The 18,737-nt window shown below is 42.5% G+C and overlaps 1 protein-coding gene across 1 annotated transcript in view; it reads left to right on the top strand.

Moving 5' to 3' along the window:
* Window positions 1-2,488, top strand: part of LOC138579493 (C-type lectin domain family 2 member L-like) — a 523,525-nt gene extending 521,037 nt beyond the window's left edge. Inside the window, exon 4 of the mRNA XM_069649815.1 lies at window positions 843-2,488. Coding sequence (XP_069505916.1) covers window positions 843-975 — 133 coding nt within the window. The 3' untranslated portion in view covers window positions 976-2,488. The remainder of the gene's footprint in view (window positions 1-842) is intronic.
* Window positions 2,489-18,737: the final 16,249 nt, after the last annotated feature.

Raw genomic sequence — 18,737 nt, 5'->3', positions numbered from 1 at the left:
GGAACCAAAAAGGTGATGGGTGGAAGGTTTTGAATGAATCTGAACCACTGTCATGGCTCTGGGCATCCTTCCACACCACCATTCTTTAGCCCGTCTGTGCCATTTCATAAGGGGTCCAGCCATATGCTAATGAGTCAGGTACTGCCACCTATGGAAGCAGCACAGCCCGAACTGCTAGGCCAGGTCCCCTTTTCAAGGAAACAGAAGAAAACCCACGGTGTTAACTGGAACACAGATATCCATGATTTTAGCAACATTACGTTTTCTATGGTTTTTATTTCCTGGAAATGAATTAAGGAATATTTAATGAATTTCATTTAAATTAGTATTTATAGTGGTAATGTTTTATCCCTGTACATTTTTATTTCTAAAAGTTGGCAAGGTTTATTTTAAAACCAAGCACACTAAATAAAATACGTTGAAAGAAATGATATGCCCAGAAAGCAGTTTTTGAAAGTGGTAAGGGAAGGATGGAATGAGTTGGCCGCTACACAACAGCCACTTGTAGTATTTTTGTTTATCATCTGTTTAAAGTTTTGCAGCAATGACACCAACATCTCATGGGATGATTATAGCAGTTCCATTCATTAGTTCAGCTGCTTCATAGCCATCCCTCTGTCAAGCCACCTGTCTGCTCACTCAGCTCATGAGTTAATAAGTACTACCGCCCCCTCAGTGTCAGAAATTCCAAATATGTAGCATGCGTTTATCAGAAGATACTGCAGAGATGGAAGTCAGTTTTCAAAATGAGAACTGATGTCTCGTTAGTAACCCAAAGAATGGTTCCGTTTGTAAAAGTGAGGCTTCATTTAACAAATGTTTAACTTCTCTTTTTTTCATAGTGGCATAGCTGGAACGGTTTATCAGGGTGCAGCAAGAGGATGTGGCGTCTTTAGTGCCGGCAAATTTACATTTGATGTGTGCACAACAACAAGACATTTCATGTGCAACAAGAAATCCCCTGCCGAATACTGATTTTTCAGCCCCGATCAGTCGAATACTCTTCCAGGATTGTCTACAGGACGTAATCTTAGCCCTGCCGCCTCGTTTTGGAGAGCAGGCACAAAGCAAGGGGACTTGTATCACTCAGATCATATGTGCTTATGCACATAAAGTTCTCAGGTTGTGATCTTTTATTTCCTGACTCTCCTTAGTTATCATATTGTTGTAGTCAAAATGTTTCTGTGTGTTTATTAGTCATGTGTTTCTTATGGGACTTCTCGTCTGCAACAGTTAAGTACATCAATCTTGATGTATGAATATTTTACACACGCAAAGTTATACCCCTGCAATTCATATATAGCTAAAATGTTCTCAAGTTAGTCATGTACCATCCTTGTCACTCAAGCTGTACTATGTGGCTCATTAGAGCTATAGGTTTAACGGTTAAAAATGCGATATGTAAACACTTTTTCTCAAAACACCCCCTAACGATGATTCGCAGGGGATATTTAGCATTCCAGGTACTTAGAAAGTACTGAATGTGATACTTCTTCTGGCATATTTACTGCATGCAGTACTTTCTTTGCACCTTGTACACTAAATATCCCATATGTCCCAACTCTTAGGTTTTTTTTAAACATAGGAGGCATTTGAAATACCATATTTGTACGACCATATTCCCAATGAGGTCTATGAAGGTGACTGTTAATAATGTGTTGGTGCCCATGTGTGTGCTTTGCAGATGAATGTGGTACTATGCAGGTGACATGGCAAATGGTGGGTGTGACGTATGGAACTTTTTTTCTGTGAGTTCATCCATGGTGTACTGAAGCAGTTGACAAAAAGACTGCATCGAAAGGTCAGATCTGTGAGGCTTTTTCAGGGGGAATGGGTCCAAAGGAGAACACAAAATGTCGATGACTGGTGCACTGGCAGTCCAGTTATACGCTTGATAAGCACATAGCAAAACCTGGGAATGTAACTGCAGAATGCCTGATGTGAACTAGTGAATGACCATCTCCGAGGTGGATCCGCTGCATAATACAACAGTAGATGCAGGAGAATTGCTATGGCTTCCAGTCACTAAAGTAAAAGAAAAGCAAGAGGTTTGATTTGTATTGTATTATTTCTCGATTCATATCCATATTAATTTTATAGACGACAGTGAAAAAAGTCAAACGGGTTTGATTCAGAAACTGTCAACTTGGAGAAGGAAGATGTTTTCTCCATTGTCAGAATTTAAGGTTTAAGAACATTTTGGCGTCAAGTCCTTAATTTGACATAAATCAGTCTGTCTTTGTTCTAATTCTACTTCAATTTGTTTTACTTGTTTGCGTCAGTTCAATGAACCTTTTTATAACTCACATAGCCTTTATTTGTCCATTTGTTGTGACTAATGAATGCATTCTTTATACTGTGAGTCCGTTTGCAGTTTGTTTTCCAGACCTCCAACTTGATTGAATCGGCCTTAATGACGAATGTTGTTAAAGTGTTTATGCTGTTAATAGTTTAAGGGTTCAATAAAAACGCTTCACCTAGTCTGTTCACTTTTGATCATAATTTGTGATGTATTATGCCACTTAAATTCTCTGTGAATCAAGGGGAACAATTGTGTAATGAAAACATATACAAAAGAAAAATTATGGCTTTTCTCTACAATAGGGAAAATCGTAAAAGCATTTTAAATCAAAAGCTAGTTGATGTAGTCGGACCAAAAAACAAAACCACAGAGTAATGCCACTATAGGTGCCAAAGGGAATGCTGCTACTAAAGCAGCTACCCAAACAAGAAAGCACTTTTCAAACTGCTATGCAAACTAACATAGTTATTCAAATGACTATCCAAACAGAATATGTATTTACAACTTGTTATTAAGATAGAAAATGGCTACTTAAATTGCTATATAACGAGGAAACTGGTTCTGGAACTGCTTTTCAAACTGAAACGTGATCACAAACTCCTATTCATAGAGGAAACGTCTGTTCAAGCCACTATCCAAAGCTCTTTGTGCCTGAGTGACTGGATGAATTGGACATGTGGGATGGGTGGTGGGAGGATGCACCAGTTGCCTTGCTTGGCAGGAAGTGCAGTATTGAGAACTGTCATGGCAAGGTCGTGCATGCTCCAAAGTACACTTGCACAAGGGTGTTAGTCGGATTTGCTGGACAATCAAAATATACACTTGAATATCATTATTGATGCCAATATTTAATGTATGTATTTAATATGTGTTAATGCTTGTCAGCTACATTGATTTTTTTAAATGTTTTTTTTCTTCTCGTGATGCAGTTTCATATGGAATTGGTATATGCCCGACTACTGGGTTCTTTTCTTGAATTTGTTGTTGATGGATTGATTGTAAAGCGTTATACCACTAGGCATTTTGATTATTTATTAAACTAATATTAATAAACTATTCAAATAGGAAACAGTTACTCAAACTGCTGCACAAATAGGAGAAACAATCCATAAACTACTTTACCAATTGAAACAGTTATTGAAACTATCGTAATAGGAAACCACTAGGTATATTGCTCCCAAATAGAACATGTACACTCAGAATGCTATTTAAACTGCTGCTGAAGCTGCTTTACAAATGGAAACTGCTATTCAAACTGCAATGCAAATTGGAAATGGGTGTGGAGCAGAGGGAGTTATTTAAGTCTGAGCCAATAAGTGATATGCTGAATATAGTATTGTTAGGCCCTGATTCTCAATTTGGTGTTAAGTATCGAAAAGGGAGCTAAAAAAACCTTTTCGGTACTTAAGATTCTGAAGTTGGCGCATTCCCCCAAAGTCGGAAGGAATGCGCCAATTTCGGAATATATGTGGCGGTTGCTGGGATGGGTTGGAAACCAACCTAGCAACCGCCACATTCGGAAACTGGATTTTTGTAAGCCTATTCTTGTGGCACTCCTCCAGTTTAATATCTAGGGCACATTTACGGTACCCTTTTGGTGCCGTTAAACTGGAGGAGTGCCACCAGTGTAAATGGAAGTGTCCATACACCTTTGTTGTATATGGACACTTTCATGTACACCAAAGCAAGCAGCTTCAACGTTGCTGCAACGTTGAAGCTGCTCGCTTTGGTGTACATGAAAGTGTTAATTTCATTTACACCAAAGCGAGCAGCTTCAACGTTGCAGGATGCAACGTTGAAGCTGCTCGCTTTAAATGAAAGTGCTCATATACACCACACGGGTGTATATGAACACTTTCCTATACACCACAGTAAGTAGCTTCAACATCCTGCAATGTTGAAGCTGCTCACTTTGGTGTATAGGATCGGCAGCATTTTCGTTAAATAACGATTTCCTCGTTATTTAACGAAAATGCTGCAGAGATTCTGCAATCTGCCTGTTTCCATTAGAAACAGGTGGATTACAGCGAAAGCATTGTCGTGCTTTGCGATGACGCCCAGGCCCACTTCAGAATAGCAGTGGTGCCTGGGCGTCACGAAATGGTGCAGTGAATCGTGCTATTTAGCACGTTCACTGCGCCGTGATGAGAATCGGGCCACGCAGGGCCCGATTCTCATCATGGCGCATTGAACGTGCTAAATGCTTGCTTTGGTGTAAATGAAAGTGTTCGTATACACCCGTGTGTTGTATATGAACACTTTCATGTACACCAAAGCCCTCAGGGCCCGATTCTCATCATGGCGCAGTGAACGTGCTAAATAGCACGACTCACTGCGCCATTTCGTGACGCCCAGGCACCACTGCTATTCTGAAGTGGGCCTGCGTCATAGCAAAGCACGACAATGCTTTCGCTGTAATCCGCCTGTTTCTAATGGAAACAGGCGGATTGCAGAATCTCTGCAGCATTTTCGTTAAATAACGAGGAAATCGTTATTTAACGAAAATGCTGCCGATCCTATACACCAAAGTGAGCAGCTTCAACATTGCAGGATGTTGAAGCTGCTTACTGTGGTGTATAGGAAAGTGTTCATATACACCATGTGGTGTAAATGAGCACTTTCATTTAAAGCGAGCAGCTTCAACGTTGCATCCTGCAACGTTGAAGCTGCTCGCTTTGGTGTAAATGAAAGTGTTCATATACACTTGTGCGGTGTATATGAACACTTTCATTTACACCAAAGCGAGCAGCTTCAACGTTGCAGGATGCATTACGGTTTTGAAGCCGTAATGAGGCCCTATGTATTGCTATCCACTGGAAAAGACTGGCAGTAACATCAAAGAAAGAGTAGCTGTTTAAAACATTGGATATTTTCGCCACAGGGAGGGGAGGCTTATGTGTGCTGAACGAATCAGTGGAAAATGGAAGAATAATGGTTGCGATTTTTCTAAAAATACAGGACATATAACATTAAGACTAGAAAGACCTAATTAACTGCTCCTTTTACCTCAGTTAAAAGTGTTCAAATCAAAGGTGGAAAGTAAGTGCCAGATCGAGGGGGGGTCAAAGTCACTTATTGATGAGAGTAGACAAAATTACTATTTTAAGCTATTGCTTGGACTATTAAATAGGGACTGGAACTGGAACACAAGGCAAAGTTGCTAAGGATTTAGGTGGAATTGAATCAAGACCCTGTACTTTGCATCATATGTGTTTTTGGGTGAGGTGAAGAGCACCTGTTTTTTTCCCTTCATTCCTTTTTATATAAAAAAACGGAGTAAGTGAGAATAGAGTGTCTTACCGCGTGAGGAATGTTTGCAGTCTTTCACTACTTTCTACCTTGAGGAGGCAGAGCCATTATCCTGCAGTGATCAGCAAACACCGAAAACACTCACTCCGGAGCGAGTAGCGGAGCAAGTGAGGATAGAGTGTGTTACCGTGGCACGGGGTGTCAGGGATCGGCTCACACTGACTCACGGCCGCCATATTGAGCAACTGAATTCCTTGCTTCAGCGACTGTTACGACTTATCACGTACTGTGAACTCTTAAACATTTCAGTGACATAAGAGTCTCCTTTGTCAAATTAAGTTCATTGTCATTGGTTTGCAGTAAGCTGGGAGTGTGACCAATATTGGCCATAGCCTGATCTTATTTTTGCCTTGATTTGTGGGGAGTGTGACGCACGCGCCATAGCCCGGATCTGAGAATAGAGTCACAGTAACTACATGTCACAAATTTCGCCGTTGGCCTTCATTTGCACGTAACCCTGCGATGCCGGCGCACAGCAAAGCAGGCAAGCCTCAGTACAACCTCAGAAAAGGAGAGGACGATGGACTAGTTGCCTCCCCTAGGGTGCTTGCTGGCAGCTTCAATAAAAACAAAAGAGGCACTAAGGCGACTTCACCAACCTTTAAGGGGAAGCGGAAAGTACCAATCTAGAAGGGGGCCTATCATGGGGTTCCACAAACTACGACGACATTGACAACAATTTGTTACTCGATCTCTGACTTTCCATCCAGAGATCCAGCCACGCTAGGAGGTCCCGGAATCCCTGGGCACAAGGGGGGAGGGAGGTTGTTACCTGTGCTCAAGTTCTTAGGGCAGATGAGAGTACTGGATCCATGGCAGCCATTTGGCAGTTGTCTGCTTCACCTAACTTAGTGATGGACTCAGAGAGAACGGTGCAAATTGAGGAATCCACTTTGACTGAAGCATCTGCGCCAAATTCAGCCCCCTTGGCCGAACTGCAGTCATCTATTGTATCCCTACAATTTGCAATGAAAATATTGCTCAAACATTGTGGACCTATCCATGAGAACACTTTATTACCTACGGATAAAGCCAACCATTTGCCGGGGAAGGCACAAGAACTATAGGGTAATATACCGCCTGTGGAGAATCAGTCCCCACCTGCTGCCTTTCTCAATACAGAAATAACTGAAGCTAACACTGAGAATTCTGTAGCATTTTTTTCAAGGAAACAGCATCGTCTGCCGTAAACGTGCTGCACTACGGCACATACCGTGTGAAATGGCATCACCACTCCCTAATACCATGCCTCCTGGGAAGAGGTCTAAAAAAGCACAGAAAAGAGCAAAACACACCAAGAAACGTGCAAGCAAAGTGATTGGTAGCCTCACCAGCTGGATAATCCCTGAAATATCTGGTGAGATTTCCATCATCTGTACGGATAATCAAGACCTATCCCAAAGCGAGAGAAAAGCTGTGGCTAATTATTCCACACCTAATAAGAAAGCGACAAGTCCGCTACCCTGTGACCCAGTACTTTTAGAGGTGCAAGTGGGGGAAATCCTACCTATTAACAGCTTACCAGAAAGTAAAATATGCATCATAAAGAATTTAAATCAGAAATGTTGGAGGAAGTGGCTAGCTAGATCTGCATTTCCAACCAGACTAAATTCAATTCCACAGCTACAGGTGTTGCTGACGGATGATTTTGAATTCTTTGAACCTCTGAAAGGGCTCAACCCTAATGCGTCAGCAATCCACTGTAAATTCCATGCCACGGCCCAACTGCTTCGTAAACATCGCAAATCCTTGCTATCAGTAAATGTTGAGATTGATGTAGACCCTGAGCAGGAGGATCCATCTTTAGCAATCAACATTGTCAATGTGCGGAATAACAACCTGAGAAAGCCAGTTCTCCCTGCAGGAAATGATGTCCAGATGGCTGACATACAAACTGTTAAAATGGCTGGCAGAGTCACTACCAGCGGTCATTCACAAACAATGAGACTGCAGTCTATTGTCCTGGAATAACCGGAGATTCACGCATTTCCTCTCACCCACTTGTATCATATGCTTTGTTTCCTACAGGAAACGTGGTTGACTGTCCCCATATTGATGAATGGGTATACGAGTAATCAATCCTGAGGTAAAAAGGGTGCTCTGGGTAGGCCCTCTGGTGGGCCCATCACCAGGGTGATTCACACTTTGAAGTCCAATAGGATACCCACTAGCCCGGGCGATTGTATTTTGGCTGTGGAAGTGACCATCCCAGTAAAAAGAGTAATGGGAGAAGTTACTACTGGTTAACATATATAATTCCTGAGGGGCGGGCCTGGGAGAACAGCTCCAAGAGGAGCTACATGAGCTATTCGTTAACTGGGCTGGCAGCTTTAATAATTATCATATTCTAATCGGGAGGGACTTCAACTGCCATATAGCAGGAGGGTTTGGAATAACTACTAACCCTGTCCTGCAAACTAAAAGTACTATGGAACATACAGTGGTAGACATTGAGGGATATAATTGGTTGAATTTATTTGACAGCTGGGAACTTGAGATCATAAATGGACAAACCAAGAGTGACTGCCCAGGCAAGGTCACTTGGATGAGGGGTACCTCACTTAGTACCTTAGACTATATATTTGTTAGTTGTGAATTAGCTTTCATGGTAAAGGACATGGCTGTTAATCATAATCTTTGGAGCAATCACGAAGCATTGATTTAGAGAATTGGAGGCTTCGAATTAAAAACCCACATTAAACCTATGGGCGATCTAAAGATTAATCCCAGAGCAAACCGAATAGTTTGGTCAGAGAGGAACATTAGTAATGCTGGAAAAGCTACATCTTATTTGTCTACTTCAAACCTTAAAATGTTTGAGAAAATATCCCTAGAAGGAATTGAGAGGTGGCTTACTTCTTTTGCTAATTCCCATGCTACATCAAAGACAAACTTGGCTATAAAATAATCTCAACCAGGAAATGTCTTTGATAGAACGATTAGGGATGCCAAATGTAAATTAAGGGGGTGACATTAGGAAAGGTAAGAAGGTTGTACATTCATACGTGACTTTCTCTCAGATAGCCAGGAAATTAAAAAATAAGTACCATCTGTGGCTCAAACAATGGAGACGCTCCTGCAGAGACACTTCATGGCAGCAAACAGTGACGACATTATGCAGTAGGAATACCTGTAGCATCTGGTCACTTTTGGGTGAAGCCAAGTGTATTAGACAGTATTCCCCCATCAAACCAATTAATGCACACACTTGTTATTAATTTCTTTCTAAACGTAACTCCCCTGATTGTACGTTAAAAACTAGGCCAGTTGAATATAAGCCAGAGAGTTCTCCTTTTATTGTAAAGATTGAAGATTTAGTCTCTAAAATCAAGAACCTTAAATCTTCCAGGGCACCGGGCCCGAACGGGTTAGCAAATGTGGTCCTCAAGAATAATTCGGATTTCTGGTCCCACCTTCTTAAAATACTTTTTGATAAAGTGCTCTTAGAGGGGACGATTCCCAGTAGATGTCAAAAAGCAATATTGATTGCAGTGTTCAAAAGTGGAATTAAATCTGAGCCGGGTAAGTAGCGATTGCTTTCTATGGTAGATTGTACTGGGAAACTTTTTGCGTCACTCTTACTCCAATGTTTGCAGGCTTGGGTTGATAAAGAGGGAACATTGGACATATACCAGAGTGGGTTCAGGCACGACTACTCGACTGCCCATAATCTATTAGTATTGGACAAATTTAGCAGCAGAGCACTCCATCCTAAAAATCAGCCACTGTATGCATTATTCATCGATTTTAAAGCCGCCTTCGATACGGTGTGTAGGGAGCATCTCTGGCACAAACTCTATTTGATGGGCCGTCCCTCTGGAATTCTGTACTACCTTAAACCATAACATACAAATACCACTGTGCGCCTTAAGTTGGACGGACAGGGAACATTGACTGACTCCATCAGTCAAAGTTGTGGGGTGAAACATGGGTGCGTAACAGTCCCATTGTTATACAATCTTTTTGTCTCTGATCTCCCAGTGTCATTTGTAACGGTTCAGAATTGTCCTCCTAAAATTGGTATCACTCACTGTACAGTGCTGGCTTATGCCGACAACTTAGTCATTTTAGACCACACGTTTGGTGGCATACAGCGATCAGGGGCAGCACTGTGGACATATGCTGATACTAACGGTCTTACTATCAATCGGGATAAAACCCTATTGATTCTATTTTCTGGCAAAAAGATCGCCAGACTACACTTATATGTCCAGATTATTGAAGTGACTTACACCCCTTCATACAAATACCTTGGTGTTGAATTTGATGTTGATAGAGGTTACAATACTTGCATTCAGATGCATACGAGAAAGGTGGTGCAACTGACTGTTTTAATTTGCCAATTTACAAAGAAAAGAAGCGGGTACTCTATATGGGGAGCTCGACAACTCTATATTCAATGCCTGGTCCCAACTGTGATATATGGGCTGGAAGCTCTAACCACGATCGATTTAAAATGGCTGCAGCTAATCGAGGGAAGGTTCTGGAGGAAGCTCTTCGGGCTGCCGATCTGTGTACCCATGGGAATAATCAGGTTGGAGCTGGGTATTCTCTCATTAAGATCGTTGGTGCTAAAGAATAGAGCACAACTATGTTAAAATGCTCAATGCTCCAATTAATCCACCCCTGATTAGCATGGGTGATGAGGAACGCAAAAACCATGCAAATTTGTATTTGGGGAAGAGTATGGATGCTCTCTTTCATGACATAGGGTGGATGCCTAAGTGGGGAGACGATTACCTTGGTATGAAGTTCTCCTTGGGGAGAGGCATGGACCTTTGGGACTGGCACGAAAATGTCACTCATGTGGGCCTATTGAACAGCTATGCATTTATTTCAACCATACCATACTCATTTAAGAGACCCCAAAGCTATCTGAATCTTTGTCCCTACCCTAGCCTTAGAAGATGTGTTCTTCTGCTAATAATCAACCACCTCCCAGTCTTATCTGTAGTTGGTGTGGAGCATGGTATTCCGAAATCTGAATGTTTCCGTCGGATATGCCTTAAAAACCTATATAAATCATCTTGGCCGATTTGTCCATCAGCTGGAGACAATTAGAGATCCTTCATTTTGGAATCTATGCATTAACACCAGCAACCAAAGTCTGCATATGTCCCTGCTTAGGATATGGAATATAGTGGGAAAGCGCTGGAATACATTGATCTAAACTGGTGTAGTGAACCAATGAGTATGACAAAGCGATCTCTGGAACTCGTGTGCAAGAGGGGGATTTGTAAGGGTCCTTTTGGTTTCACCTCTAGGACTATACATGCACCTACTTCCCACATGAATTGTTGCCCTCAAACTAGTACAAAAACTATTTACTGTATGGTGAAGAGTACCTTTGTGGAATCCACTGTGTGTATTTTTGAACTTATGGACTAGGCATTTGCATTTGGACTTTGCACTCTGAATGAATTGAATGTCAATTGAATTGAATCAAATTGAATGTTAATGTTCTTTTGTGGTACATATGCTACCTTTTCTTTATGTTCTCCCTCTTTTTCTGTTTTTCTGTTTTTCTGCTCTAAAATTCTAACTTATTTTTGTTTTGAGTATATATTATGTTTTTCTTTTTGTATATCATGTGTAAAGTTTTTTTTCAAAACTATATCACATTAAATCAAATAAAATAAATAAAAAACATTAATAAAGTTTAAGTTGGAAAAGATAATAGTAAATGGCTCTTTAAAGCGGAATCAAACAAGAAAAATCCTACTCAGACTACTAGTCCAACTGAACACAATACTCAAGCTGCTCTCCAGATAGGAAAAGACTATTCAAATAGTATTTTAAATAGGAAATCGCTACTCCGACTGCTACCCATACTGAAACTGCTCTGAAAACAGGGAAATGTTACTGAACCTTCTATCTCCAAAACACCACACAAGCCATCTAAATAGCATAGTGATTCTCCTACTGCTATCCAAGTAGGAAATGTCTAATAATGAGAGTTTGTATGGGTCAGGCTAAGGGAGATTGCATTCAAGCAATACCATCTCTTTCTTAATTAATTTGCATTACAGTAGAAGGATGGAGCCAACTGAGCAAGGTAGAAATATTTTTTAATGTTGGGGAAATGCAACCCATCATAGACGGAGGCCTGTCAGAGTACTTGTAACAAGACTCTTGAGGACTTTCCATTCTAAAGAAATTGAAAATATATGTGTGTATGATTTTACTGGAATCATTACAATAATTTCACCTAGCCATGATTTCGATCATAGCCCATTTCTGAAAATCTTTTATTACTTCTCCACAAAGGTCTAGAATGTTGCGTTTGTATAGTGTGTCTAGTGAGCGTGTATGGTTTGTAGTAGCTCCCTCTGCAACATCGAGAGGAACAGCGAATCATAGGTTTTTCTTGGCTTGCCCTGATCATGTCAAAGGAAATAGGAGAAAGGAGGAGTCCTGATGGAACTGCAACGCAGGACTGCAAATTGTAGCCATGATTAGTCCAAGAAGGCAGGCTCACCTGCGGAGGAGTGGATGTCAGAAACTGGACCTATGAGCAACAGTAAGGGCTAGACCAGCACCATTGAAAGAGACCAGGATGCTGTTGCGAGCAAGAGGCAAAGGAGGAATGCCAGGCACTGGGAATTTCCCTGCACCGGCAGAGGGTTTCATTTTTGGCAGGCATGTACAATTGATAAGACTAAAAGATGGAGATAAACCAATGGGGAGACATTTGCAGACATCCTCCATTATGGAAAAGGACCACTGAGGAGAAGATCACATGACAGAAAGCAGACATATGAGATGAAAACCTCCATTTTGAGAAGGTGGATGAACAGGGAATGTCGAATGGAATCTGGAGGGAAGGTTCCTGTAGCCATGTGAGAAAGTTATTGAAAGGAGAGAAACAATGTGCTCAAAGTTGGAGAAAACATTCCTAGAGTAATTCGAGAAAATGATTAAAAGGAGGAAATGCTACAGGCTGGAACATAGAGGGAATGTTCCTAGAGCCAATTGTTAGAGATTTAAATGAGAAATATTGAGAATACTGAAATCTGAGATAAAATCATGAACTACTCTTAATAAAGTGAATAAAAGGAGAATAATGAAACCCTTGAACTTGGAGTGAAAGTTCTAACTGACATCTAAGCAAAGCAGAACTGAGACTGAGATAACAAAATTATGTTTGAATTTCAAGTCCAGACAAATATTGAGTGAGTTAGAAATGACTGTGGCTAATCAAATGTAATTAGAGTTCTGGATCACCTGGCAAACATTCTCAATATTACTCTTTGTAAACTTTATTTTTAGTCTTATCTTCTTAATCAATTGCCACAGGTTTATTCCAAGGTATTATACTTTAATTTAATCATACAGAAATGCATATTGATGGTGGTTATAAGGGTTTTCCTAGGCTGTGTGTGCGTAGAGAAGATTATCAGATCAAGCCACACTTAGGTTCAGGGTTTATCCATGGGTGCCAGACTCAACCAGGAGTAAATGTGGCATTCCAGTACAAAAGTAACTTCTAAGGCAGAATGCAGGGTGGCAACAAGAAAACAGGTATAGTTTAACATGCAGCAACATACAAAAAGGCTACAACCACACAATATTCTTTTAACAGGCCTTATTCAGTAGGCATATTCAGCACATTACAAGTAGGTAACTTTGTAGGTGTAGAGTTTTCCCAGGGCATGAACTCTCGCAGAAGTTACTCAGAGATGTTTAGGGATTCAGTCTTAGTCCAAAATCCAATGGTAGGGATAGAGATTTTTTGACTGTGGCAAAACACAATGGTATCCAATAGGATAACCCTAAGAGGGAGCTCCGTGGTTATGATGAAGCAGGATTTTCAAATGTAATAGGGCCCAGCCAAGTTGTGGTATGTGCATCTTGCGCCCAATGTTACCTTATGTGCATTTATTTTTCTATGAGTCAAATATGAGAAGAAAGCATCTTAGTTACAGGATACATGATTAGTCGTGTTTAATAAAATGATAGATATGCAGAAACCAATGGGCAAGAAGAATGGCTGAACAAGCCTTGGTGACATTGTCATATTGCTTAGACATGAACCTGAACATTGGGTATGTGGCTGCTACTTCAGTTGCTGGCATTGCAGTCTAATTGGCCAAGGTGTGGGCAGTGACCCAGTAATTTGAAGGAGTGGCATCTTGGGCAGTCCTAGGATGCAGATTATATCTTCTGACAGTTCTTAGATACGATTTGGAAATCCAGACTTAACAAGAGGCATGCAAGGTACAGCAGTTGTCTTGTCAGGGAACACTGAGACATGGAGGTAAGTCATCTCACAACTCTGGTTGGTCTCTGTGTGAAAATGTCTGAGCTGTACAAGGTCCAGCAGTGCTTCCCCGTTGGTTGCAGGGTTCGGAGAGATGCCATAGCAGAGCTTGTGTTGTGTTCCTTAGGTGAAAGCACTCTTTGCCTGCATAGAGATGCTTCGTCTTAGCACTGGCAAAAGTATTGTGGAGAAACCCAAATGTGTATAATGCTCTTGGCAGATGCATGTACATCCAGCTTCTAATTGGGAAAAGTCTACCACTCAAACATTAAGTGGTCATCTCATCACAGATGGCAACCCCAGGAAAGTTGAGATCGTGACCAACTCTCCTTTTTGGTCTCAGAGGACCGCAAGTCCCAGGTATGCCCTTGTGCTCAGAGATGTGCTAGCTGGAGAAGGTAAATGGGGATTCACCAGATCCCCTCCTTCGGTCCCAACACCTCTTGCTGCATGTCACCTAAAGTGGATATTGTACAAAACCATCAACCTTTGCATCCATCATTTAGAGAGGGTAAACCATTTTCCATACCACCCATGCAGCCCTGTGACGCGCTGATTTGTTGTATACAGTTTCCCTGTTTTCATAATATTTATTAAACAAGCCCGCTAATGTGGAACATTACAAAAGAGGTGAAATTACCCCTTATCTGGTTCTCTGTTAGCAAGTGGGGGGATTCAGGAGGCCCTGTGCCTTCCCAGGCCGGTGGATTATGGACCTGGGGTGATATGGAGAGGATCCGCTGGTCACCTTGATATGGCAGTGGACATGTACATGAAGGACTGCTGCAGATCTCCTACTCAGTTGACAGTATCTGAAAGCCCCTGCAGACGAACACAAGTCCCTAGGGGAGAAACTAGGGATGTTCAATTGTTAACATACAACCTTGACCCCAGGAAACTCTTAAAACGTATGATGCTGCTAATTTCAAAACCACCGCAGTGAGAGAAAGAAATATTCTGCAATTTCTGCTGTATGTTTGTAAAAATCAATTTCAAAGCTAGAAACAAAGATACATTCTGCCACGCGAGTAAAATGTCCTGTGGTAGAAACAAAGTCACTTCAAGGGCTTTAGGTAACATTTCCCGAGCCTCAAACCCATGCGGGATTCCATTTTGCCATATGCAATTTTCTGATAACATGTTTACCCTTGATGATCAATCCATTGTCTAAACTTGGCAAGGATACAAAGTTCCATTTCACTGGCAAACAATATGTTACCTTCAGGATAGTTAGAGGTGCTCAGGGGTGTTAACAGCTGTAGAGTTGCATGCAGTGAAACCAGTGGCACTGTATCATTTGCATTTTCCCCAGGTAGGACTAAGCACTGACAAAGAGTGGGAAACTGATTCCTAGGTGATGGCTAGCCAGATAAAGGCTTGAGCCAGCCATTGAAGCCCAAGGTAAGCACATGTGAACTCGGGACCAGCAACTATTCCTGGGCCCAGCCTAGAGACGTCAGTCAGTTGGTGTGGGTCATTGGAGCACGAGGCAGGAGTCTGGAGGTAATCATTCAGAAAACAATTGAAGCGTGCAGAGATTGGAGAGACTAAAGAGGTTGAAGAGATAGAGGAGTAGAAGGGAAGTAGAAATTGGTGAGTGAGGGTCTGTGAGGTAAAATTGGTATTGTGAAGGTAGTGACACAAGGTGCTAAAGGCCGTATTGAGGAGGAGGTGATAACAGCAGGTGAAAGAGAGGGTGAAAAAAGGAAGTGGAGGTGGCTTTAAAGAGAAGAATAAGAAAGGCAAGAGTATGGGCAAGAAGGTGGAACCCAGAGTGGGAGAAGACTGGTAGTAGTGTGAGCTGTTTAGTAACATTGAATAGACCGTCAGCTACCCTGCGAAGGGGATTGGTGACCTGAGGTTAGTGATAATAAGAAGAGAAGTTGTGATAGTGAGGGCATGGATTTGGAAAGTAGAAGCGGGGAACAGGAGATGGCTGAATATGCTCATAAGACCAGTGGATGATGTTTTAATATTAGTGGTACGAAGGAAGAGATGAGATTGTAAGGGTGCAGAAGTAGACTCGGGACACAAATGTGGCATGCTTGTTGGTATCAACTTTTATTGAACTGAAAATAAGGAAGAACCCTACCTGTCCCTTTGACTAAGAGGGATTTCCCTACCTTAACCAAAATTAAGGATAATGTCAGAATGTCTGTCGAAAGTATAAAGTCCACTGTCTGTGTCGTAAACCTATTACCGTCCCTTACACTTCAACAGAAAACCTATAACTAAACTGCACCCTGCTTAGAAGAGGATGACTCCCTTCTTTGGGATGCTTTAGGCAGTTCCAAGTCCCAAAACAATATTGGGAAGGCGTCTCCCTTCCCCAGGCTTTCCTCAGTTTCTCTTTATCAGTAGTCTCTTTATCACAGTTCTGTCTTCTGCCAAAGGATACGACTCCCTTCCTCTGGTCTTCTCGTGATTTGTACCAAAAGGGTCTCTCTTTCTCCATTGGGCTTTACGTGCCTTGTGCCAAAGAGTCTCTTTCCTTGGACTTCTCGCAACGTGTGCCAAAGGTTCTTTGTCCCTGGTCCTCTCGTAATTTATGCCAAAGGTTTTCTGCCCCTGGACTTCTCATGCATTGTGCCAAAGGTTCTCTTCCTCTGGGCTTCTCATACTTTAAGCCAAAGATTCTCCTGCGCTAGACATCTTGTGCTCTATGTCAAAGGTTCTCTCCCACTGAACATCTTGTCCTCTTCTGTGGGTCCCAGACCCCTTGGCCAACTCTGTAATGTCGCTTAACTAGGCCTGGTTCACTAACCTGCCAAGCCTCTCTTTCAGTCTCTCTGGAGTGCTCTTTCACCCCTGTCGCTCTCAATTGGTCTCTCTTGATGCTTGGGTCCTTGATGCCTCTTTCAGCTCAGGGGCAACGCGTTCGCCTTGGAAGAAAGACAACGCAGAGCAACACCGGTTCGATTCCCAGGTCCGCGCTTAGAAACCTCTGGGCATTAAGCGTGTTATAAATAACCAATTACAATTACAAACGCTTTGCAATCTCTTTTGATTCAGCCCGGTACTTGCCAGGCCTCTCTTTCAGACTCTTAGGGGCGCTCTTTCACCCCCTCAGTTCTCAACTCTTTGGTGCCACTGAGACAAGGAAGGTGGCTCTGCACTTCCTCCCAAAAACAGCATCTGGGTATCCCTGTGCCTTCCTGGCCCCCCTCGGATTACCTTTGTACTTGGTCTGCAAGGCTTCTGGTGCTCAGAAACACCAGACAGCTTCTGCAGCTTGCCCCTGGGCTCTCGCAGTCTTCGTTCAGTGTTCAGCGACTGTACCACGCTGGTTTCTATCCACATGTCGGATCTCGCCTGGACCAGTCAGGCGGCTTTGCTTCTGCCACCAGATGCCTGATCCCACAACCAGGTAAATTGTGGTGCTTTCCTGCTGCCTTGCCGTTCTCCGCCTCTGTTCCAGGCTGTCGAGTCTGCCGCGGGACCGCTCCCTCAACGTTCCTCTCCCTGGCGGGAAGCTGCTCTGGGGCAGGACAGACCGGGAGTTCACCTCCAGTACTTTCCTTTTGCAGCCAATGCCGCAGCCTCGCTGATGGCTCCTCTCAGAAGAGGGGGTCTCCTGGTCCCTCCAGTCAGGGATTCTCCAGATCCCCTTCGCTCTTCTCAGACTGCTGCCTCCTAAAGGTTTTCCCCTTTTCTGGGAATTAAACTGGCTCACTGTTCCTTCTCCTCCAGTACAGCATTCCTGTTCCTTGCTCATCCAGGGAGGGCTTGACAACACTTCCTGGTTTCCCTCCTCTATTTCTACTCTAGATTGACCGATCAGAAACCAGTAACCACTAGACTGTTCCTTGTGGTTCTCAAGTGTGATCCTCATGCTTCTGTGCTTCTATTGAGGGATTCGTCTCAAGATACTGAGGAGATGATCTGTAACAGAGAAGTGGATAGTAATACAGAAGATGCACACATAGGTAAAAAGTAGATGGAAGTAGAAGAAGATTAAGAAAAGAGACAGCAAGAAAAGGTTAGCAGACAATGTGGTATTGAGAAGGATGTTATTACCAGAGACAGAGGTGTTAACAACATAAATTAAAAAATATATAAATTGACCTTTTATATTACGCTTCATGCTGGCCAGCCTCTAAGCTTGGGACCAGTACTCTAACCTGTGATGCTCTGTGTTGCCTTGATTACAGGACAAATGTGTTGCCCCTGTGTAATCCGCGCAGCCCAACAACTAGAGGTGAAGGCAGTATTGAGATGGCAACAGCAAGAGGCAAAAGTGGTATGGGGAAATGGATTACTCCAAGAGAAGGAAGTGGTATAGAACACAAAGTGGAAATACCACAAGGCTTAAATTGTACAGCAGAAGAGGCCATGACAGTAGTTTGTAGTGGTACCTGATACCACAATATAGCCAGTCAGCCTAGGGAAGTTGCAGTGGGCCTGTTGGGCTTGCTCTAGGCAGAACTAAAAGGCGGGAGGAGGAACGACAGGGAGAGTACATCAGCAACATAGCTGGGGAAAGGGAAGAAGTGAAAGGGACTCGCCTTCCAGGGACTCACCTTCCTTTCTGTTCTCCAGCATTGGATCTTTCATGGATCTCCATGCTCATGAATAATCCCCGCCGTCAGCCTGGGAATCCTCGGTAATATTAAAGCAGTTTTGTTTTAAAGGTTTAAACCTCTTGCCACTTATATAGCCTATTGCTATCACTTTGAGTCATACTGCCCCAGCCAATGATTCGCTAGCTTCGGTGGCCATCTCCAGATTTGTACTGTACGTTTACGTGTTGGGAGTCCTTGTTATTTTGCTCCTCGAAATATCGACTTTTTACTTATTTTTGTGATACTTTTTCCATCATACGCTTCATCATACGTCACTTTCGTGACTACCGGTAGCGGGACCCGT

The sequence above is a fragment of the Ambystoma mexicanum genome, chromosome 3p (assembly GCF_040938575.1).
Source record: "Ambystoma mexicanum isolate Mex_15411 chromosome 3p, UKY_AmexF1_1, whole genome shotgun sequence".
Taxonomy (NCBI): Eukaryota; Metazoa; Chordata; class Amphibia; order Caudata; family Ambystomatidae; genus Ambystoma; species Ambystoma mexicanum.
Note: the sequence above shows the minus strand (reverse complement) of the source record. Positions and strands in the feature narration are given on the sequence as shown.